Genomic DNA, 25000 nt, shown 5'->3' on the forward strand with positions numbered 1-25000 from the left:
CAACTCCCTGACTCAACCATACATATCCAAACCCATATTCAAACAAACAAACACGCACATTTGTAGCCCAATTCTTTTTACCCCTTACATCTAAATGGGGTAAGAGAGAGACAGAGATAGATAGAGAGACGGAGGGGGTAAGAGAGAGACAGAGAGAGAGAGACGGAGGGGGTAAGAGAGAGACAGAGAGAGAGAGACGGAGGGGGTAAGAGAGAGACAGGGTCACACACACACACACACACACACACACACACACACACACACACACACCACACACCACACACACACACACACACACACACACACACACACACCACACACACACACACACATCCTGAATCTAAACTCAGTTCAATCGGAGATTCAATACAACACTGGAACGAAAGGTTCAACAAGCATCAGTTTTACCTTAACTCACTCAGGACGGCCACTCTTCGATAGAAACCGTTAGAAACGCGGTGTAAACGCGGTATGATAGGAACCGTCAGAAACACGGTGTTAACGCGATAAAATCGTTAGAAACACGGTGTAAACGCGGTACGATAGAAACCGTCAGAAACACGGTGTAAACGCGGTACGATAGAAACCGTCAGAAACGCGGTGTAAACGCGGTATGATAGAAACCGTTAGAAACACGGTGTAAACGTGGTACGATAGAAACCGTTAGAAACGCGGTGTAAACGCGGTATGATAGAAACCGTTAGAAACAGCGGTGTAAACGCGGTATGATAGAAACCGTTAGAAACACGGTGTAAACGCGGTATGATAGAAACCGTCAGAAACACGGTGTAAACGCGGTATGATAGAAACCGTCAGAAACACGGTGTAAACGCGGTATGATAGAAACCGTTAGAAACACGGTGTAAACGCGGTATGATAGAAACCGTTAGAAACGCGGTGTAAACGCGGTACGATAGAAACCGTCAGAAACACGGTGTAAACGCGGTATGATAGAAACCGTTAGAAACACGGTGTAAACGCGGTATGATAGAAACCGTGAGGAAACACGGTGTAAACGCGGAATGATAGAAACCGTTAGAAACGCGGTGTAAACGCGGTATGATAGAAACCGGTGTAAACGCGGTATAATAGAAACCGTGAGGAACACGGTGTAAACGCGGTATAATAGAAACCGTGAGGAACACGGTGTAAACGCGGTATAATAGAAACCGTCAGAAACACGGTGTAAACGCGGTATAATAGAAACCGTTAGAAACGCGGTTTTCTTGTCTTTATCCACCTCTTAAATGTGAGAACCTTCCGTCGTCTCTCTGTGCTCGTCTCCTCTTGTGTCCATCTTGCGGAGAGAGCTAAAGAAAGGTTTTAAGATTCCCAGCAATGTAATCCCCTCCTTTTGGGAATTTGAGAACACAACAATCATATGCACAATCTCATTGAATCACCCACCACACCTTTCAGTTCAGCAATGTCAAACGAAGGAAGCACACGTTTCAAGGGGGAGTCAGAGCATGTGGACTGACCCACAGACTGAAAAGAAAGATCAGATGACTGATCCACAGACTGAAAAGAAAGATCAGATGACTGATCCACAGACTGAAGATAAAGATCAGATGACTGATCCACAGACTGAAGATAAAGATCAGATGACTGATCCACAGACTGAAAAGAAAGATCAGATGACTGATCCACACAGGCTGAAGAGAAAGATCAGATGACTGATCCACAGACTGAAGAGAAAGATCAGATGACTGATCCACACAGGCTGAACAGATAGATCAGATGACTGATCCACACAGGCTGAACAGATAGATCAGATGACTGATCCACACAGGCTGAACAGATAGATCAGATGACTGATCCACACAGATCAGATGACTGATCCACACAGGCTGAACAGATAGATCAGATGACTGATCCACAGGCTGAAGAGAAAGATCAGATGACTGATCCACAGACTGAAGATAAAGATCAGATGACTGATCCACAGACTGAAGAGAAAGATCAGATGACTGATCCACACAGGCTGAACAGATAGATCAGATGACTGATCCACACAGGCTGAACAGATAGATCAGATGACTGATCCACACAGGCTGAACAGATAGATCAGATGACTGATCCACACAGATCAGATGACTGATCCACACAGGCTGAACAGATAGATCAGATGACTGATCCACACAGGCTGAAGAGAAAGATCAGATGACTGATCCACACAGGCTGAAGAGAAAGATCAGATGGTTGATCCACACAGGCTGAAGAGAAAGATCAGATGGTTGATCCACACAGGCTGAAGAGAAAGATCAGATGACTGATCCACACAGACTGAAGAGAAAGATCAGATGACTGATCCACACAGGCTGAAGAGAAAGATCAGATGACTGATCCACACAGGCTGAAGAGAAAGATCAGATGGTTGATCCACACAGGCTGAAGAGAAAGATCAGATGACTGATCCACAGGCTGAAGAGAAAGATCAGATGACTGATCCACAGGCTGAAGAGAGAGATCAGATGACTGATCCACACAGGCTGAAGAGAAAGATCAGATGACTGATCCACAGACTGAAGAGAAAGATCAGATGACTGATCCACACAGACTGAAGAGAGAGATCAGATGACTGATCCACACAGGCTGAAGAGAAAGATCAGATGACTGATCCACACAGGCTGAAGAGAAAGATCAGATGACTGATCCACACAGGCTGAAGAGATAGATCAGATGACTGATCCACACAGGCTGAAGAGATAGATCAGATGACTGATCCACACAGGCTGAAGAGAAAGATCAGATGACTGATCCACACAGGCTGAAGAGAAAGATCAGATGACTGATCCACAGACTGAAGAGAAAGATCAGATGACTGATCCACACAGGCTGAAGAGAAAGATCAGATGACTGATCCACACAGGCTGAAGAGAGAGATCAGATGACTGATCCACAGACTGAAGAGAAAGATCAGATGACTGATCCACACAGGCTGAAGAGAGAGATCAGATGACTGACCTTCACCTGAACGCAACACGTTCGTCAGGCCCAGGGACCTTGCCCTTGGTTTGTGCAAAATAGCAACATAAATGGACTGAAATAGCAAAACAAACACAATATTGCATGTATATACATGAAACAGTAGGCAAAAGCATCGGAAATATTAAGAAATCAAACAAAATAAAACAAAAGCAAAAAACAAACAAAAGATATGAAGCAGCCGACAACAAATCAAAGCAGTGACCTTGACCCCGTGAGTCAGCTCTCACCTTCTCCAGCAGCAGACGGCGCCCAGCATCAGCAGGCCCCCAGCCACCACGCCTCCACACACCGACAGGGCCACCACCACTGGCGTCGACAGTCCATCTTCATCCTTCGTCTCCTCTTCATCCTTCCTCTCCTCTGAAGCAGCCGCTTGAAAAGGTACATTTCAATCAACAAAAAAAGGAAGGGAGAGTCTAAACATTCTGAGTTTGTCTTCCTAATGATTTGTGGAGTTTAGTAGTTTGCGAAGGCAATTAATATACGTCAACAGTTTTTCTCTTTTTTTTTCTCTTTTTTTTTCTTTTTTTTTCCCCCGCTTTCTTACGGTTAACTCTTTACCTCACTCAGTACGGCCAGTCCTCGCTTCTCCTCTACACAGACCCCTCGGATGTCCAGTGGGTGTCTGAATGACCCAACCTTTAGCTTCCGTCGTAAGAATTGTGGTATTTTTTGTCAACATTCACCTCTTCAATATAAGAGCCTTCCTCTTGCAATATTTTGATGATTGTAATTGGGGTGAAACGCTGTTAACGTCGTCTCTTTCGCCGTTCGTATGGAGAGAGTTAAAGGTGTCAATCTTCCACGCAGTGTTCAGAGTGCGGATTGTGACACTGACCACTCCTAGGTCTGCAGCAAGGGGAAGTGGGAGCTAAGCTCCTGTTTTCTTCCAAAGAAGAGCGCGGACCTCGCATCGACACCAGCAACACAGGCGATCAGGCCAAATGGAGGAATGTACGTGTGTGTGCATGACAGAAAAATCGCTCCCAGGCCCGTTCAGTGCTCACGCCCTTGAAAGATGGTGACACTTCAGTGACACTATCAACAACGCTGCCATGTCCACCACTGACAAGATGACCAGCAAATCGGCAGACTGGTTTGAGGCGTACTCTGCAGGAATGACACCCGTCATGGAAAAGAGACACGCCCCAGCAGCGTACAAAGCCTGCCCCAGCGAAAAGAATCTGCTGGCCCTCAGGACTGCCCGCAGCAAAGTCCAACAGTGCGCCAGACGATGCACCAACGACTACTGGCTTCAGCTCTGCTCCCAGATACAAACTGCAGATGACACAGGCAACATCACGGGGATGTGTGATGGAATCAAGCAGTCACTGGGTCCCACACAGAAGAAAACCACCGTTCTGAAGCTTACCACAGGCAAGGTCGTCCAGGAATTATGACACAGCAGATGGCACGCACCACTCTGAGCTATATCCCCAGGGAAAACATGGTTATCAAAGACGTCCCTGAACGTCACTGAGTGCCTACCTGTGTCAGGTGAGCTGCAGAAATGCCTGCCTGATTTCCTCTGTTCATCCTTCAGCAGCCCATGAACCGCTTCAGCCAGGCTTGCCGTGACTCCGGATTTACCACCAGTCTCCGGAAAACACAGGTCATGGGACAGGACGTGGACTGCACACCCAACATCAGAACTGTTTTCATCATCAACTGGAAGTTGTCCATGACTTTGTGTACCTGGGTTCAACGATCTCAGATTCCCAATTTGCGAGGCTGCTACCAGCATGCCCAGACTGACAGAGTACGGAACGGCAGCAGGCTGACAGAACACACCAAGGTCCAGGCGTACAAAGCCTGTGTCTTGAGAACCTTCCTGCAGGGCAGAGAAGCTTGGTCACTGCGTCGAAAGCTCAACGACTTCCACATACTCTGCCTCCGACACACCCACAACATCTTTTGGCAGGAAAAATTCTCCAACAACTCGAGAAGGCTGGAATCCCCATCATACACACCCATCCTGAAGCAAAAACGAATGCACTCGCTCGGAAACGTCGTGCGAATGGACGATGTAATAATAATAATAATAATGGTATTTATATAGCGCTGAATCTTGTGCAGAGACAAATCAAAGCGCTTTCGCACCAGTCATTCACACGCATGCATAACTCTAAAACTGTAGAAACTAAAGACAAGGAAGAGGCAGGCAAGGGAGGCTATTTTGGGAAGAGGTGGGTTTTAAGGCCAGACTTGAAAGAGCTGAGTGTGGAGACTTGACGAAGCGAAAGAGGAAGTTCATTCCAATTGCAAGGTCCAGAGACAGAGAAAGAACGGCGGCCAACAGTCGAGTGTTTGAATCTGGGTATGCGTAAACAGAGTGGATCCGAAGCCGATCGTAGTGTGCGAGATGGAGTGTAGAGGTAAAGGCAGCCGCAGAGATAGGAAGGGGCAGTTTTGTGAAAACATCTATAACATAGAGTGCTGATCTTGTACTTTATTCGGTGTGAGACAGGGAGCCAGTGGAGATGTTGCAAAAGAGGAGTGATGGAGGGACCTACTGTACGGAGAGCTGGCTCGGGGAAACCACCCCGCAGGCAGACCCCCAACTACACTAAAACGATGTCTGCAAAAGACACCTGGAGACCCTGGGCATAAACCTTGACACGTTAGAAGCTGTAGCCTCTGAATATATCATGGAGGCAGACAGTGCAGAAAGGCATCTCCATGTTTGAAGAGACTCTTGCCCAACAGTGAGAGGCAAGGAAGGATTGTATTGTATTGTATTGTATTGCTCTTTTTGTCACAACAGATTTCTCTGTGTGAAATTCGGGCTGCTCTCCCCAGGGAGAGCGCGTCGCTATACTACAGCGCCAACCATTTTTTGACTCACTTGTGAAAACAAAGTGAGTCTATGTTTTAACCCGGTGTTCGGTTGTCTGTGTGTGTGTGTGTGTGTGTGTGTGTGTGTGTCTGTGTGTCCGTGGTAAACTTTAACATTGACATTTTCTCTGCAATTACTTTGTCAGTGGACACCAAATTTGGCATAAAAATAGGAAAAATTCAGTTCTTTCCAGTCATCTTGTTTAAAACAATATTGCACCTCTGGGATGGACAAAAAAAATAAATAATGAAGCCTAATTATATGCAAACTGCATTTAGTTATATTTATATTTTTTGTATTCTCGGAACTTGGCACTTTGATCTGATATTCTGACACAACAACAAGAGCAGTCATTATTATCATTTTTTGTTCAAACAGGAACTTCTTTTGCTAAGCATGGAAGTTTTATTTATTTTGCAAACGTTTTGGTGCAGATAGTAAAAAAGGGAAATTACTCTGTAATTAATGCTAGGGGACTTAATTTGCTTTAAACTGATCTTTCTCATCTTAAACATTACATTTTGAAATTATACTCAATACATAAAAAGCTTGGATTTTTTTTTAAGTGTATCACAAGTGAGTCTTGAAGGCCTTGCCTCTCTTGTTTGTACTTTTTTCCTGCATGCAGTTTTTGTTGTTATTTTTGTTTTTGTTTTGTTTTGTTTTGTTTTGTTTTGTTTTTGTTTTGTTTTGTTTTTGTTTTGTTTTTTTGGGGGGGTTGTTTGTCTCTGTTTTTTTGTTGTTGTTTTTTGTTTTTTTTTCTTCTTTTTTTTCTTTTTGTTTTTGTTTTTCGATCGAAGTGGATTTTTCTACAGAATTTTGCCAGGAACAACCGTTTTGTTGCCGTGGGTTCTTTTACGTACGCTAAGTGCATGCTGCACACAGGACCTCGTTTTATCGTCTCATCCGAATGACTAGCGTCCAGACCACCACTCAAGGTCTAGTAGAGGGGAGGAAAATATCGGTGGCTGAGCCGTGATTCGAACCAACGCGTTCAGATTATCTCGCTTCCTATGCGGACGCGTTACCTCTAGGCCATCACTCCACGTCTCCGGGAAGGCCGGGAGTCTGAGATACAGGCCAGCATCAGGCTTCGTCTGCACAAAGTGTGGGAGAGACTGCCATTCTCGGACCGGCTCTTCAAGCCACAACCCACACTGCGCTAGAAACACCACCCAGAGCACAACTCCATAGTCTCCCGAGCCTGAAGGATGCCTGCCATGAACCATTTCAGTCTTTGCAAAAGCAGTTGTACATATCCTTACAAATATTTGTGGATGCTTTATTTGTTTGTTTTTGTTTCTTTTTACTGTTAAAAAAGTAGTGGATTATAGGTCCCTTAGCGCTTCACGGTATATGATAGTCAGTCGTGTCCGACTATGACCATCAGAACAGCAGAGGAGGCAACTGCTGTTCCGACTATTTGGGCTAGAATTTGATTATAGTGGAGAGTGTCTTGCCCAAGTTACATCCCCACTCTCTCAGCCAAGAGGGTTTTAGGACAGTCGGCGTTGGGATGGTTCCCAAAGGCCAACTAGCCCACAAGGCTGCAGCACCAAGAGCCAGTGCAATTTTGCCTCCTAGTTTGAGAGTCATAGTCCTTCACAAAAGACTAAGCTGTAAATGATTTCCCATTGATTGGAGAAACCATTGATAATACAGCTCTCACTTTGCTGTTGGTCCAAATGTAAACTTATGTCAGTCTGTGATATAAGCCGAGTGTTGGGCTTCACGGTCATCAGTGCAGTGACATTACATCAACGGTGTGTAAGGTGCGGGATAGGAAGGCAGGGCCCGATCCTCTAACACCTGGCTGGAGTGAGGGACACAACACCATGCCGAAACAGAACCTCGAAACCCTGATCACTGATGAACACTGAATCACGTCCAACGCCTGATCGACTGCGTCACGGGTCCTCCCCATTTGTTTGCTAACTTTTACTGCTCTTTTCTCACTCGTTTCTGTTGCAGATTACTTTTCCGAAATCAGTTGTACAGACACTGACAATTTTGATTGGGGAGGGGGGTGGGTGGGGAGGCAGGAGGGAGGTTGGTATGATTTTTTTTTACGGGAACACCTACTCATGTCTTAGTTATAGCCTCTTGTTCACGAAGAGATAAAGCCTTACATGCATGAGTCACTCTGGTCTTCATGTCTTTCTCTTCATCCCCACCACCTTCTGTGTGTGTGTGTGTGTGTGTGTGTGTGTGTGTGTGTGTTCCCACATACATGACAAACGACACAGACGCTCGACGTGCGTTCCACTCACCTGTTGGAGTCGGTCTTTCAGAGGTTTCCTTTGACGTCACAGACCCCTGTGGCGTCACAGTTGACGTCATTGGTGTTGTGGACGTCACCGAAGAAACCTCTTTGCAAGGCTCCTCGTCAGGCGGTATTCCACCGCTGGTTCCACAGCTCTCTTCTTCAAAATGAATGTCACTGACAGCAATATCCTCCTCCACCTCAATACTGTTGTGGAAACCTTCGCTGAAATCGCATCTGAACGCTTGAATCTTCAGCTGAAAGGGTATGAGAAATTTACTTCCATCACCAACAGATAGCAAATGAAGAACCAAATAGATAGACGAATAGATGAATTAATAATTACATAAATGAAATCATAAATGAATAAATCAGATGCATTAAATGATAATTTGCAGATACAACCTGCTGAATGTATGTAGGAGGGTATGCTCTCTCTCTCTCTCTCTCTCTCTCTCTCTCTCTCTCTCTCTCTTGACCGAATTTGTTATGTGAAATGGGATTTGGTTATGTGTGGTTACAGCAGGGAGTAGGGGATATAAATGGATTTATCCGTACATTTCGAAATAGATTAATTGATTGTAGATGGCAAGTATGGTCGTACCACATTCAAGATAGCGATCGATTTGAGTTTTATAGGCAGTTTATTTCTGTGCATTCACTTCCGGTTTATCTGTCAATGAAGATGGATAGGCATTTGAAATGTATTATGACAATGTTTAGATTTGGAATTTCCGATCTCTCTCTTCATCGTTATCGTTATAGTAAATTGAATGATCACGATATTATTTGTCCCTTGTGCAGATGTGCTGAAGAAAATGAACTTCATTTCGTGTTACGTTGCCCTGCCTTAAATGACCTTAGGCTACAGTTAATTCCACAAAAATATCATAGACATCCATCTCTGTTTCGACTTTCCTTGCTAATGTCATCAACAAATGAAACCATTGTAAAACAGTTCGCTATATACTTGTATAAGGCATTCAAAATCCGCAGTTTGATATGTGATTAATTGTGCTTTTTGTGTGTGCATGTGCATTGCTAGAATTGTAGTTAAATGTTTTCTGTTCCACATTGTTCTGGAATGTAACAATTTGTGTTCACTGATCCCCTTCATGAGGGGCTACGGCCTTTATTGAATAAAAATGTTCGTTCGTTCGTTCGTTCTCTCTCTCTCTGAGAGAGAGAGTGAGTGTGTGATGTGTGTGTGTGGTGTGAGTGTGTGTGGTGTGTGTGTGTGTAGTGTGTGTGTGGTGTGAGTGTGTGTGTGGTGTGTGTGTGTCTGTCAAAACACAAAGGAAAACTTAACGGGTTATTATCAGTGTTTCCTGTATTGCCAATCAATATTTGCAAAGGCATTGTGAGAGACAGACAGTGCTTCAGTGACTGAGAGAAAGTTGGGTGTACACTGTGAAAAGCAAGGGACCTAGAGCGGAACCTTGGGGGGACTGCAGACTGCAGGGGTGCGGGCTCAGAATTAGAAGCCAGAGATAGATAAGTACAGGCTGTGTGTTCTGTGAGAAAGATATGGCTGTAAGAATGAATGGGTTGTACATGTATGAATACATGCGTTCTTGCATGTGTGTGTGTCTGTGTGTGTGTGGGTGCCGGAAAGACCATTCCTCAATCCCTGACCTGGAAATGTCCGGAGAAGGCAAATGGCACGCTGGCGGGGTGCCACTCATCACCCATACTCTCACCCCAAGACCTGGCCCTCCACAGCAGTTTGGTGCATGGACTGACCAGGTCATCCAGTCGCACCTGCAGTTCGTTGTTGCCGACCTGACCGCTGTCCCCGTTCAACTTGTAGAGAAACTTGAGGCAGTGGGTTTCCCCCTGTGTGCCGCACAATATGTCACTTTGTAGGCATCCTGTCGGTCTGTCACTGACCAGTTTATTTTGATAGAGGTGTTGCCGACGCGAGTAATCTGGAAAGGAATGCATCACAAGGACATTGATCTCAAGTACATGACTTCCTGCATCACAAACATCACTGCGTGAGGCGTCACTGCGTTCGGACAAATCCATATACGCTACACTACTTCTGCCAAGCAGGTGCCTGACCAACAGCGTAACCCAACGCGCTTAGTCAGGCCTTGAGAGAAAAAAAAGAAGAAAAAGTAAATGAATATTTAAATAGTGTGTGTGTGTGTGTGTGTGTGTGTGTGTGTGTGTGTGTGTGTGTGTGTAAGTTCAGTTGAGTTCAATGTGGCTTTAAGAACAGGCAGACCAAGATCAGGTTGAAAAACTGGTTTCAAAAATCTACCGATATGCTTGAATCGATGTGATACAAAAGTGTGCAGTTATGCATGAGTACATGTGAGAAAAACATCCACTAGACTGTGTGAACAGATGTGACACAAAAATGTGCTATATGCGTATATGAACGTGAGACAAAAAAACTACTGGTATACTTAAAAATTATCATTCAGATACAAACGTGTGCTTACATGCGTAATTAATGTGCGAAAAAGTCAACTGATATACAATGTGATTCTAACCCGTGTGAAACAGAGACAAGAGTATGCTGATATGCGTGAATGTGAGACAAATAAGTGGAATGGCAAATGTTAACAACGTGAAGGAAATAAAGATGGAGTGTTACCGTGAATGTGAGACAAATAAGTGGAATGGCAAATGTTAACAACGTGAAGGAAACGAAGATGGAATGTTACCGTGAATGTGAAACCCCCACCCACCCCCATTCCCTACCCAAATCAGTGTAAATAAATGAATGAAGAAAGAAAAAGAAGAAAGAAAAAAACAACCCAGAAAAGACACTGATAATTTTCATGTCAACGAAACGAGACAAAAAAAAGGCACGGAAGAACGGAGACAACGAAATGTACATTCAACATGAACCAACAATGACACGACCCTCACCCCACTTAAAGAGAGCAAATTCAAAGTCCTTCCGCCTCCAGCACATGGAGTGATAGGTACTCTTGCAGTCTTCTGTGAATAAAACAATTGCAACAGAATGAACGACGAATGATTGTGTGTCTGCAATCTCACCCCGCTTCCCCCCCCCCTCCACCCCCCCTCCCCCACATACACACATGCACATTCACGCACCCACCACACACCATCCCCATACGTTTAAATATAGTTCATCTACAGACATACATACTACATACATACATCTACATCCCGGCAATTTTTTTCTCTCGTATAATGTGTGTGTGTGTGTGTGTGAGTGAGTGTGTGTGTGTGTGTGTGTGTGTGTTGTTGTTGTTGTTGTTGTTGTTTGTAATAGCTTCCCAACATTTCTATTCAGTCAAGAGTTTACAGATACAAAATCCATATACTTTGTGCATTAGAAGGTACATGGTAAGACAATGATGTTCCAAGTTCTCACAGGTCCACAACAACAGAATGTCAGCAGAACAATACCCGGCAAATCTTTGTTGAATACCAATCCTACCTCTCTCTCTCTCTCTCTCTCTCTCTCTTAGTTTTCTCTTAGTTTTTCTTGAGGGCACATAAGACCGTATGGCTGTGTCTGGAGTGGCACTGTCTTCATCCGTCTGCCGGCAGGGGCGGTTTGGTCTGTGGGGTGTGCTCAGCAGCTGGAGGGTGGTGTATTTTGCTGGTGGGCTCTGCAGTCATGAAATACTTGCTGGTACACCCATGGGGATACTTCTTTTAAGGCTGTCGCGAGTTGCATCCTGTGGTCTCTTTTGCCTCTGTTTGGGAGCAGTTATGTCCTTTGAATTCTTAATGGAGTGTCCTGTGCCTGCCTGCACCCATCGTGAACACAGCGCAGGCCTCCAAGGGTGGTGCAGGATTGTTCCAAGGGCGGATGGAGACAGTGCTTCTCTGGGTCCTCCCCAGCACCTATGGGTGTTTCTATTTCTTCCCCCCGGCAAATCTTTGTTGAATACAAAATACCAGTCATGCCTCTCTCTCTCTCTCTCTCTCTCTTAGTTTTCTTGGTGGAATATATACTCACTTGCGTTCGTGCATGTGTATTGGTGGTTTTCTTTAATTCTGAAAAAAAAAGATTAGAACCAAACAGTCCATAACCAAAAGGACAAAAAAAGAGAGAGACAGAGGGAGGGAGGAATTCAGAGGGAGAAAGAAAGTGAGACTGGCAGACAGAGACAGACAGAAAGACAGAAACAGAGAGAGAGACAAACAGAGATGCAGATGAGTTTGGTGAGAAAGACAGAAAGAGAGAGACAGAGACAGACACAGAGAAAGACAGAATAAGATAGAAAGAGAGAGATAGACAGAGAGACGAAGGGAAAATAGCTACAAAATTAAACATGTTCATAACAGTAGGTTCGAACCAAGCATATTCGGATGGAGAGGAAGCAGACTTACTCACACAGCACTAAAGGCGTGTCTACCAATGGCGTCGTTAAACGATTACGGTATTCGATGTGATTCAGTCATTTTTGACTCACTTGTGTAAACAAAGTGAGTCTATGTTTTAACCCGGTGTTCGGTTGTCTGTGTCTGTGTGTCCATGGTAAACTTTAACATTGACATTTTCTCTGCAAATACTTTGTCAGTTGACACCAAATATGGCATAAAAATAGGAAAAATTCAGTTCTTTCCAGTCATCTTGTTCAAAACAATATTGCACCTCTGGGATGGGCACAAAAAAATAAATAAATAAGCCAAATTATATGCAAACTGAATTTATATTTTTTCTATTCTCTAAACTTGGCACTTTGATCTGATATTCTGACACAACAACAAGAGCAGTCCTTTTTTTTTCATTTTTTGTTCAAACAGGAACTTCTTTTGCTAAGCATGGAAGTTATATTTATTTTGCATGTCTTTGGTGCAGATAGTAAAAAAGGGAAATTAATCTGTAATTAATGCTAGGGGGCTTAATTTGCTTTAAACTGATCTTTCTCATCTTAAACATTACATTTTGAAATTGTACTCAATACATAAAAAGCTTGTGTGTTTTATTCTCAGTGTATAGGGCTTTCACTATGTTAATTCGCCCAAGTGGTCTTTTTCAGAAAATAATAAAATCAATACCATGAGTGGACTTTATAGACCTATTGGCTGAGCCCTGAAGGTCATGGGCAAAAATTAACTGTGTACACATATTTATACATATTCAAAGCACGTGCTCATATTCTTCGCGAACGCGAACGACGCCATTTTGTTTCAAGTTGTTGACCTGCCCGTTCAATCCTATATTCAGTCGACAATACACAATACCATGTGATGGAAAGTTGGAGGAGACCGTTAAATATTTATTCAGAGAAAGATTTGTGAACGCCTCATCACTTACTGGATTATGCCCCAAACTGCCATAAAAATATCCACAGAATCAGTCGGAATTCACAGTTAAAAAAACCATGAGAGTTAATAGCCTTGAATTGATGAAACATAAAAATTTCCAGTCTTGACTTTTCTCAAAATGAAGTCCTTTTCACTTCATACGACGTTTAGAAGTACTTGTACTTGGCTCTACATGTTATTAGTTTAACAAAATACACAATTTTCATATCAACATTAAAACTATAAAACTAGAATGAACCTAAAAGAGAAATTGAATCGACCGTGTCAACCAGGTGTAACTTAACTTGTACAACTATCTAGATCCAGAGAAAACGGCTAAATGTTGCAGTGTGGTTGCGGCGATAGCCACGTCTCCGTTACCGCGGACTTAAAAAGAATATTTAATTGCCCTTAAAGATTTTTTGAATGCCCAAAATACACCAGAATAATATGATTTAAACAGCGTTCTCACTGCGAATACCGCAATCGATTTACCGCCTTTTAAAAAAGCATGTTTAAATGTTATATTTTTGAACGTCAGCTGAGGAGCCCCGATAGTGTAATGGATAAGACACTTTCTTCTCATCCGAACACGAGGGGTTCGAATCTACCGTTAGGACTTTTTTTTTCTTTTCTTTTTCTTTTAACCCGAAGCTTTATAATAACAAACACAGAACACATTTTGACGATTAGATTTTTAAAAAAGTGTATCACAAGTGAGTCTTCTCACCCGAACACGCAGGGTTCGAATCTGCCGTTAGGACTCTTTTTCTTTTTTCTTTTAACCCGAAACTTTATAATAACAAATACAGAACACATTTTAACGATTACTTTTTTTTTAAAGTGTATCACAAGTGAGTCTTGAAGGCCTTGCTTCGCTTGTTAAATCATGTTATTTTGGTATATCTCAATTGTCTAAGACGTTCTTTACAAGTCCGCGGTAAAGAAGATGTTGCCGTCGCACCGCAACATGTAGCCGTTTTCTCCAGATCTGCGGGGATCCGTTTTCGAAGGCTTACAGAAACTACAACACAGTCCCTTCAATTTTTCTTTTATGTTCATTCTAGTTAAATCAGTATCCACTTTGATATATTCATATGTAGTAAGCATGTCGATGGTGTAGTTAGAGTCACTGTGTGTGTTCTATCCTGAATTTTATATTTTTCTTTTAAATGTGAACAAGAAAAAACGATGTCATGCTGTCTTCAAACCCAAACATTACTGAATTGTGATTTTCTGGATCCGGATTTTCAACGGAATAACCGTTCATGATCCAGAAACACGCACACGCACACGACGAAAGACAAACAGACTAGCTAACTAACAAACACAAAACATGAAGCGTCATTGATAGGAGTTACGTATTCACATAAACACAGAAAGACCCACATGCTCACACACACGCACAAGCGGGTTTCGGAACGGAAGCACCCACATGCTCACACACACGCACAAGCGGGTGTCGAAACGGAAGCACCCACATGCTCACACACACGCACAAGCGGGTTTCGGAACGGAAGCACGAAAGCCGTGCGTGTGACTGGTATTCCCAGTATGAAGATGAATCATTGCATTGTGCCATTCTCATTCCAGTCTGGGCTGCTGTCCATCCGTCTTTGAAAAAAAAAAGAAAAGAAAAGAAGAAAAAATGGCTCTTCACAAACACGCGCGCGCACACACACACACACACACACACACACACACACACACACAGAGAGAAAGCCATGACACAAAGGAATACTCACAAAGTGAACACGACATGGAACAGGATCAGAAGGCGACCAGGATGTAAAGCCATGGCCTCGGGTACCTCTGTGTACAGACAGAACATGACCGTTACATGACAAACTCCGCAACTGAAGGATTACAGCATGTTGAACTGAAGGCCTACATTGTATGACTAACCCTGTAATTGAATGATTACAGCATGTTGAACTGAAGGCCTACATTGTATGACTAACCCTGTAATTGAAGGATTACAGCATGTTGAACTGAAGGCCTACATTGTATGACTAACCCTGTAATTGAAGGATTACAGCATGTTGAACTGAAAGGCCTACATTGTATGACTAACCCTGTAATTGAAGGATTACAGCATGTTGAACTGGGAGGCCTACATTGTATGACTAACCCTGTAATTGAAGGATGACAGATTCATGAACGGGGAGGCTTACATTGTATGACTAACCCTTTGATGGAAGGATTACATAATCATGAACTGGGAGGCTGACATTATATGACTAACCCTGTAATTGAAGGATTACAGCATGTTGAACTGAAAGGCCTATATTATATGACTAACCCTGTAATTGAAGGATTACAGCATGTTGAACTGGAAGGCCTATATTATATGACTAACCCTGTAATTGAAGGAATTACAGAATGTTGAACTGGAAGGCCTATATTATATGACTAACCCTGTAATTGAAGGATTACAGCATGTTGAACTGGAAGGCCTATATTATATGACTAACCCTGTAATTGAAGGATTACAGCATGTTGAACTGAAGGCCTACATTGTATGACTAACCCTGTAATTGAAGGATTACAGCATGTTGAACTGAAGGCCTATATTATATGACTAACCCTGTAATTGAAGGATTACAGAATGTTGAACTGGAAGGCCTATATTATATGACTAACCCTGTAATTGAATGATTACAGCATGTTGAACTGAAGGCCTACATTGTATGACTAACCCTGTAATTGAAGGATTACAGCATGTTGAACTGAAGGCCTACATTGTATGACTAACCCTGTAATTGAATGATTACAGCATGTTGAACTGAAGGCCTACATTGTATGACTAACCCTGTAATTGAAGGATGACAGATTCATGAACGGGGAGGCTTACATTGTATGACTAACCCTTTGATTGAAGGATTACATAATCATGAACTGGGAGGCTGACATAATATGACTAATCCTTTAATGGAAGGATTACACGATCTTGAAGTGAGAGGCCTACATTACATGACTAACCCTGTAACTGAAGGATTACAGCATCTGGAACAGAGAGGCCTACATTATATGACTGATCCTTTAATTTGGAAGGATGACATAACCATGAACTAGAAAGCCTGTGTTATTTGACTAACCTTTAAATGGAAGGATGGCATAACCAATAACTAGAAAGCCTGTGTTGTATGACTAACCTTTAAATGGAAGGATGACATAACCATGAACTAGAAAGCCTGTATTGTATGACTATCCTTTAAATGCAAGGATGACATAACCATGAAGTAGAAAGCCTGTATTGTATGACTAACCTTTAAATGCAAGGATGACATAACCATGAAGTAGAAAGCCTGTATTATATGACTAACCTTCAAATGCAAGGATGACATAACCATGAAGTAGAAAGTCTTTATTGTATGACCAACCTTTAAATGGAAGGGTGACATAATCTTGAACTGAGAGGTCTACATTTCATGACGAACCATGTAACAGAGGAATTACATAATTATGAAGAGGGAGGCCTGCAGTATGATTTTTTTTCCCCTGGCGTTGTCCGTTGACCGTGGTTCGCAGGTCGTCTTCCACGAAGACGGATTTCCTCAGAACACTTACTGCCCACTTTGTTTTCTCACAGTTTGTTTCATGACATCTGGCTAAACATTATGTAATGATTCAGAACAGGCTGTGCGTTATGTATCCTGTGATGGGTATATGTACATTTGTGTGTGTGTGGCGGGAAGACGTGATTCTAGGAATCGGTGCGTGTGTTGGCTTCTCTGTGTGTGTGTGTGTGTGTGTGTGTGTGTGTGTGTTGATTGTTTCAATGTTGTTGTTTTTCTGATCCAGAGTAGTGCAAGTGCACACATACATGCATGTATGCTCCAACAGAAACCATTCCTTTGCAACAGTCAACACCACAACAAGATCAGCAACAACAACAACAAGAACAACAAAACACACACACACACACACACACACACACACACACACACACACACACACACACACAAAGCGGAATGTGGTAGACACTGCCCATGAATACATATTATGTGGTGGGGGTGTGGGGGGTGGAGGATTGCCCATGGTGGTGACAGAAAGGGATACTTCTCCTGACCCATCAGTTTGGAAAAGGACCCATTGGTTTTGTGGTGACCATGTCAAATGACCCATAGTGGGTTGAGCCAAATCTACACGCTATACGTGTTGCTCTTTCATGTCATGTCTTAAAGTTCATGTTGTTAGTCTGTTTCAGTGTGCTTGAAAGTAGCGCATTTTCTGTGAAATTTCTGCTGCTATTCTTACTCATAAAACTCCACATGTGAGTCTGTCAAAAATACCACTTTCTTCCAGATTAGAATTAATTATTGTGTTTTTGCGACAAATTTCATGTTGATGAATATGGTAGTGTTATCTGCTCTAAATTTTTGTTAAGACAAAAAGACAATCCTACATAATCTATGGGGATGTAATCATGTGCAATAATGTTAGAGAATTTATGAGATACTTTAAAGAAAAATGTCCAAATCATGATAGACTTGATCTCAGCTTGGATATGACAATAAAACAAAAACTGATGGCTGCTTCTCACATATTTCATTGGTAGCCATTTCTTTACATACAAATGTAGAATCAATAAAGTAAAACCAACACCACAAATGTTGATGAAAGATCTTAAAAAGGTGTATGAAGTTCACAAGTATGGTGTTTAGATAACAATGGAGTTTAACAAATTTGAGCAGAAATAGGCACCACATGAATGCCTAGTCCAAGATAAAGCTCTGTGTCATATGGAATCCAGGTGTCAACGAATAATTATTGATCTGTTAATGTAAAGTAAGCATTGAAAGAAAAAACAAGAGAGGCAAGGCCTTCAAGACTCACTTGTGATATACTTTTTTTTAAATGTAATCGTTAAATTGTGTTCCGTATTTATTATTATAAAGCTTTGGGTTAAAAGAAAAAAAGAAAGAAAAAAAAAGAGTCCTAACGGTAGATTCAAACCCTGCGTGTTCGGGTGAGAAGAAACTGTCTTACCCATTACATTATCGGGGCTCCTTAGCTGACGTTCAAAAATATATTATTTAAACATGCTTTTTTTAAAGGGCGATAAGTCAATTACGGTATTCACAGTGAGAACGCTGTTTAAATCATATTATTCTGGTGTATCTTGGGCATTCAAAAAATCTTTAAGGACAATTGAAAACTCTTTTTTGTAACTCCTGTATTAAAACAGAGTAAACCTCGAACAGAAGCTTCGAGTTATAGACCTATTTCGGTTACCTCCCACGTTGGGAAAGTCATGGAGAAAATTGTAAATATTAGAATGGTGTATTACTGTGACAAAAATAACATAATTCCGTCAGCTCAAACTGGATTCCGGAAAGGAAGATCTACAATTGATCATCTGACCCGTTTCACTACCCAAATTAAAAAACAGTTTTCTAAGCGAAAAAGTATCCTTGCGTCCTTCTTCGATCTTACTAAAGCTTATGACCGAGTGTGGCATAGCAGACTGTTATTTAAGCTGAAAGAAAGTGGTCTGTCGGGTCATGTTTATGTCTATGTTAAATCCTTTTTAAGTGGGAGATATATAGTGGCAAAAGTGGGAGTAACTTTATCAACCTCTAGGCCTATAAACATGGGAATCCCGCAGGGTTCCATTATTTCTCCATTGTTGTTCAACATTATGCTTTATGATTTACATACATGTTTTTCATCATCTACCAAGCTGGCTCAATATGCTGATGATATTGCTATATGGATTCAGACATCCTTGAGGAAAAGGACAAGCCTACATTACATAAATTATGTACAGAAACATTTTCAGGGTGAACTCGATAGACTGAGTAGCTATATGCAATCTAATGGTTTTGAGTTTTCTGTAGAAAAAACACATTTGATCCTCTTTAATAATGGTTATAATCCCAGCAAACTACCACGCTTTTTTTAGGAGGACGTGAAATATTTTTCAAGTCGGAAATCAAATTTCTTGGGATCCTATTTACTTCAAAACTAAACCCTGAAGAAACACATTGATTCAATGGTGACTAAAGCAGTTAAAAGTTTAAATTTCTTAAAAATTGTAAATCACTCTCCTTGGGGACAAGACTCCAAAATTCTTTTACATTTAGCGACATCTCTCGTAAGATCAAGATTGACCTACGGTCAAGAAATTTTCTTTTCTGCCCCGCCGACGTTCCTAAATAAGCTGCGAATAATTGACAGTAAAGCTGTGAAACTGGCTTTAGGGGTACCTGTGCATACTAAGACCTCAGAAGCCTATAAGCTTGCGGGTATTCTACCATTAGATGAAATCAGAAAATTAAGTTCTGCTAAATATATTGTGAGATGTACAGCAGTGGATGATTTTGAGGAATTAAATATTAGGTCTGATATTGATTTTCCAAAAAAATGCGCAAAATAATTCAAATCTACAAACCATTCGCACATATGTGTCAGATATTCTAAATTCTTCAGACATTGATTTGCATGATATGGCACCTCGTGTTCTGGTACCACCTGTCCCTCCCTGGGAGTTAACAAAAGCAAACGTATGTGCTTCTGACACAACAAAAGGAGAATCTCCACATATAATAGCAGCATCTGTCAGAATTGAATTAGAAGAAAATTTTGATTATCATTTAAAAGTTTACACTGATGGCTCGGTCCTGGATGATAGCAGTGCAGGATCTGCTTTTGTCATTCCTGACCTAAAAACAGAAAAATCATATTATTTAGGTAAGGGACATTCAATTTTTACAGCTGAATTGGTGGCCATCCTTATGGCTTTAAATCATCTTGTTGATATACCAATCATAATAAGTAATATCCTATTTTGTGTTGATTCTCAATCTGTCTTAAAAGGTTTGCTCCTTTTTGAGAATAATCAAAGAGAAGATTTATTTTTTGAAATTAGGTATTTATTGCACTCCCTATTTGTGAAGGGTACAAATGTTGATTTTTGTTGGATACCATCCCACACTGGATTCCGTTATAACGACCAAGCAGATAGGGCAGCAAAAAGGGGAGCAAAAAATCATATAGATAGTATAAAAGTATATTGCCCATTGTCATACAAGGAAATAAGCAATATACTAGAAAGAGACTTTTATAGGTGCTTGAATTCAAGTCTAAAACCTCGTCAGTTGACTCTCTCAGACTTTGGTCCGATTCGCAGACCAATTCTGAGCTTAGCTCTCAGACTATTATCAAATTCATTACGGACCAAGTATTGTTCTAATGTCAAGTGTATATGCTTTAATAACCTGACAATTGAGCATATAATTTTTCACTGTAGCTTGATGAAGCCTTTTGTACACGAAAGTGTGTCTTCACAAGTGACTGAGAACGTTGATGTTTTTGACTTTTTGCATTCATTATCAGTTGTTTCGCTTGTCAGTTTAACGACTTATCTTTTACGAAGTCCTTTAAGTAATTTCCTGTAACTGTATTTAGAGGGGTTTTTTTTGTTTGTTTGTTTTGTTTTTCTTTCAAATTTCACCCACATGTTTACCCTCATTTGCCCAGTTTCCCCAAACCCTCCATTCATCCACATCTCCCACCCCTTCTAACCGATAATACTCAGATGTATTCATAAATACTTTTACAAAATGTCTTCAATCACCGATATGTGTGACGGGACATTAAACAAAAAATTCCTTCCTACTCTTTTTTAAGTCCGCGGTAAAGAAGACGTGGCTATCGCCGCAACCACACTGCAACATTTAGCCGTTTTCTCTGGATCTAGATAGATGTACAAGTTTAAGTTGCAACCTGTTGACAAGGTCGATTCAATTTCTCTTTTATGTTCATTCTAGTTTTATAGTTTTAAAGTTGATATGATAATTGAGTATTTTGTTAAACTAATACCTTGTAGAGCCAAGTACAAGTACTTCTAAACTTCGTATGAAGTGAAAAGGACTTCATTTTGAGAAAAGTCAAGACTGGAAATTTTTACGTTTCATCAATTCAAGGCTATTAACTCTCATGGTTTATTATCTTTAACTGTGAATTCCGGCTGATCCTGTGGATATTTTTATGGCAGTTTGGGGCATAATCCAGTAAGTGATGAGGCGTTCACAAATCTTTCTCTGAATAAATATTTAACGGTCTCCTTCTCCAACTTTCCATCACATGTTATCGTGTATTCTTGATTGAATATAGGATTGAACGGGCAGGTCAACAACTTGCTACAAAATGGTGTCGTTCGCGTTCGCGAAGAATATGAGCACGCGCCTTCAGGGCTCAGCCAATATACGCGCTTTGAATATGTATAAATATGTGTACGCAGTTGATTTTTGCCAATGACCTTCAGGGCTCTGTCAATAGGTCTATAAAGTCCACTCATGGTATTGATTTTAGTATTTTCCGAAAAAGACCACTTGGGTGAATGAACATAGTGAAACCCTGTACACTGAGAGTAAATCACACAAGCTTTTTATGTATTGAGTATAATTTCAAAATGTAATGTTTAAGATGAGAAAGATCAGTTTAAAGCAAATTAAGCCCCCTAGCACTGATTACAGATTAATTTCCCTTTTTTACTATCTGCACCAAAGACATGCAAAATAAATATAACTTCCATGCTTAGCAAAAGAAGTTCCTGTTTGAACAAAAAATGATAAAAATGACTGCTCTTGTTGTTGTGTCAGAATATCAGATCAAAGTGCCAAGTTTAAAGAATAAAATAAATAAATGAATATAACAGTAAATTTAGTTTGTATATAATTTGGCTTCTTTTTATATCTTTTTGTGCCCATCCCAGAGGTGTAATATTGTTTTAAGCAAGATGACTAGAAAGAACTTTATTGTTCCTATTTTTATGCCAAATTCGGTGTCAACTGACAAAGTATTTGCAGAGAAAATGGCAATGTTAAAGTTTACCACACACACACACACACACACAGAGACAACCGAACACCGGGTTAAAACACAGACTCACTTTGTTTACACAAGTGAGTCAAAAATCTGTTGAATATTTTTAAATGTATTGACTATGAATTCAGTCGGCATTCCAGTGTGACCATGGTAGTATATATCACACGCACGCACGCACACACACACACACACACACACAAAGTGCAACCAAAAGAACTTAATCAAAAGAGAGGAGCATTAAATCAATAACCAGTTTGTCAAAGGCCAAAAAAAATAGGCAGTTCATTGATGAATGAAAACTATCAGTGTGTTCAACACGAACCACAACATTCCTGTCCCACTGTTTCGTGATTCTAGATGTTTGGTGAACCACAAACACAACTTGGTTCAGGGAAAATATTCACTTACGTCTATATTTTAGTTTACCAGGTATACCGTGCTTTGTTAAAAAAAATTTGCCGAAGTATGTTTTGTTGGGAGCCACTAGAACATTGGATATGTTGACAAGTAATTATATCTAGCAAAAGGTATATACTATCTACCAATGTAAGTTTGTTGGGTTTTTTTTTTGTTTTGTTTTGTTTTGTTTTTGTTTGGGTTTTTTTTTGCTGTTGTTTTTTTTTTTGTGTGTGTATGTGTTTTTGTTGTTGTTTTTGTGGGGGGGGTGTGTGCGCGGGCGCGCGCGCGCGCGCGTGTGTGTGTGTGTGTGTGTGTGTGTGCATAACCGGAACATGATCCTTCCTTAGGGTCATAGTAGGATGTCTGGACTCCTGTGGCACAAGTCCACAGTGTTGAATGGAGGGAGAGTGTGAGGCAATAATCACATCCAGTAATCACAGTCAATAATCACATCCAGTAATCACATCCAGTGATCACATCCATTAATCATCCAATAGCCACATCCAGTAATCGCATCCACTAGTCACATCCAGTGATCACATCAAATAGTCACATCCAGTAATTACAGTCATTAGTCACATGCACTAACCACATCCAGTAATCATATCCAATAGTCACATCCACTAACCACATCCAATAGTCACAGCCACTAACCACATCCAATAGTCACATCCATTAGTCACATCCAATAGTCACATTCATTAGTCACATCCAGTAATCACATCCAGTAGTCACATCCAATAGTCACATCCAGTAACCACATCCAATAGTCACATCCATTAGTCACATCCAGTAATCACATCCAATAGTCACATCCATTAGTCACTACCAATAGTCACACCCAGTAATCACATCCAATAGTCACATCCAGTAGTCACATCCAATAGTCACATCCATTAGTCACATCCAGTAATCACTACCAATAGTCACACCCAGTAATCACATCCAATAGTCACATCCAGTAATCACATCCAATAGTCACATCCACTAACCACATCCAATAGTCACATCCAGTAATCACATCCAATAGTCACATCCACTAACCACATCCAATAGTCACATTCAATAGTCACACCCAGTAATCACATCCAATAGTCACATCCAGTAATCACATCCATTAGTCACATCCAGTAATCACATCCGATAGTCACATTCATTAGTCACATCCAGTAATCACATCCAATAGTCACATCCATTGGGGACACCTGGCTTCGTCTTGGAAACTGCTCTAGTTATTATCATGCATCTGCATCACACATGTCACACATTGCAATTCCTTTGTGAAATTCTGTCCTACGCTTTATGGGAAAATATTCGCTTGTTAATAGTCTGAGCCCAGATTGAAAGTCGTTTTAATAATAAGTACCAGCTTGATTGAGCCCTCGTTCATGTAGAATGGATTTATGGTGTTCGCACTGGCGGAGTCCCATAGTGTTAACCAGAGAGAGAGGAGGGGGGGGGGGGCACACACGGACAGATATAGAGAAAGATGAAAAGAAAGAGAGAGAGACAGCGGCGGACATGCAGGGGAGATGAGAGAGAGTGAAAGAGAGAAGATACAGACAGACAGACAACCGGACAGACAGACAATACCTGAAACGATGACTGTTTGAAAGCGATCTCTGGTCACGTCCTGGTTCAGCGATTGCTCTCAACACTTCCACTGTCAGTCTACAAACTCGTCCACAGCTACGACAATTACAACTACTCTTACTGCTATGGCGAGCTACGGCAACTACAACACCACCTCCTGTAACTACAACACATCAACTAACAACTACTACTACCACCACACAAAGACGACACAGCTAACAACTACTACCACCACACAAAGACAACACAGCTAACAACAACTACCACCACACAAAGACGACACAGATAACAACTACTACTACCACACAAAGACGACACAGATAACAACTACAACTACCACCACACAAAGACGACACAGATAACAACTACTACCACTACACAAAGACAACACAGCTAACAACTACTACCACTACACAAAGACAACACAGCTAACAACTACTACCACCACACAAAGACGACACAGATAACAACTACTACCACCACACAAAGACAACACAGCTAACAACTACCACCACACAAAGACGACACAAATAACAACTATCACCACACAAAGACAACACAGCTAACAACTACCACCACACAAAGACGACACAGCTAACAACAACTACAACTACACAATGACGACACAAATAACAACTACCACCACACAAAGACGACACAGCTAACAACTACCACCACACAAAGACGACACAAATAACAACTATCACCACACAAAGACGACACAAATAACAACTACTACCACCACACAAAGACGACACAGCTAACAACTACCACCACACAAAGACGACACAAATAACAATTACTACCACCACACAAAGATGACACAGATAACAACT

General features: G+C 41.3%; 1 protein-coding gene across 3 annotated transcripts in view; it reads right to left on the reverse strand.

Moving 5' to 3' along the window:
• The window catches only part of LOC143301407 (uncharacterized), a 40799-nt gene that overhangs the window by 15185 nt on the left and 614 nt on the right, over window positions 1-25000 (reverse strand). The window contains exons 2-8 of one of the 3 annotated variants that reach the window (XM_076615665.1): window positions 24165-24234; window positions 15083-15149; window positions 12043-12080; window positions 10974-11045; window positions 9726-10018; window positions 8098-8347; window positions 3219-3363 (exon numbers count right to left, since the gene is read on the reverse strand). In XM_076615665.1, the coding sequence (XP_076471780.1) occupies window positions 3219-3363; window positions 8098-8347; window positions 9726-10018; window positions 10974-11045; window positions 12043-12080; window positions 15083-15135 (851 nt within the window). In that variant the 5' untranslated portion in view covers window positions 15136-15149; window positions 24165-24234. Of the gene's footprint in view, window positions 1-3218; window positions 3364-8097; window positions 8348-9725; window positions 10019-10973; window positions 11046-12042; window positions 12081-15082; window positions 15150-24164 lie in introns of all 3 variants that reach the window. The other 2 variants (XM_076615664.1, XM_076615663.1) reach the window with 2 other exon arrangements.

The sequence above is a fragment of the Babylonia areolata genome, chromosome 27 (genome assembly GCF_041734735.1).
Source record: "Babylonia areolata isolate BAREFJ2019XMU chromosome 27, ASM4173473v1, whole genome shotgun sequence".
Lineage (NCBI taxonomy): Eukaryota > Metazoa > Mollusca > Gastropoda > Neogastropoda > Buccinidae > Babylonia > Babylonia areolata.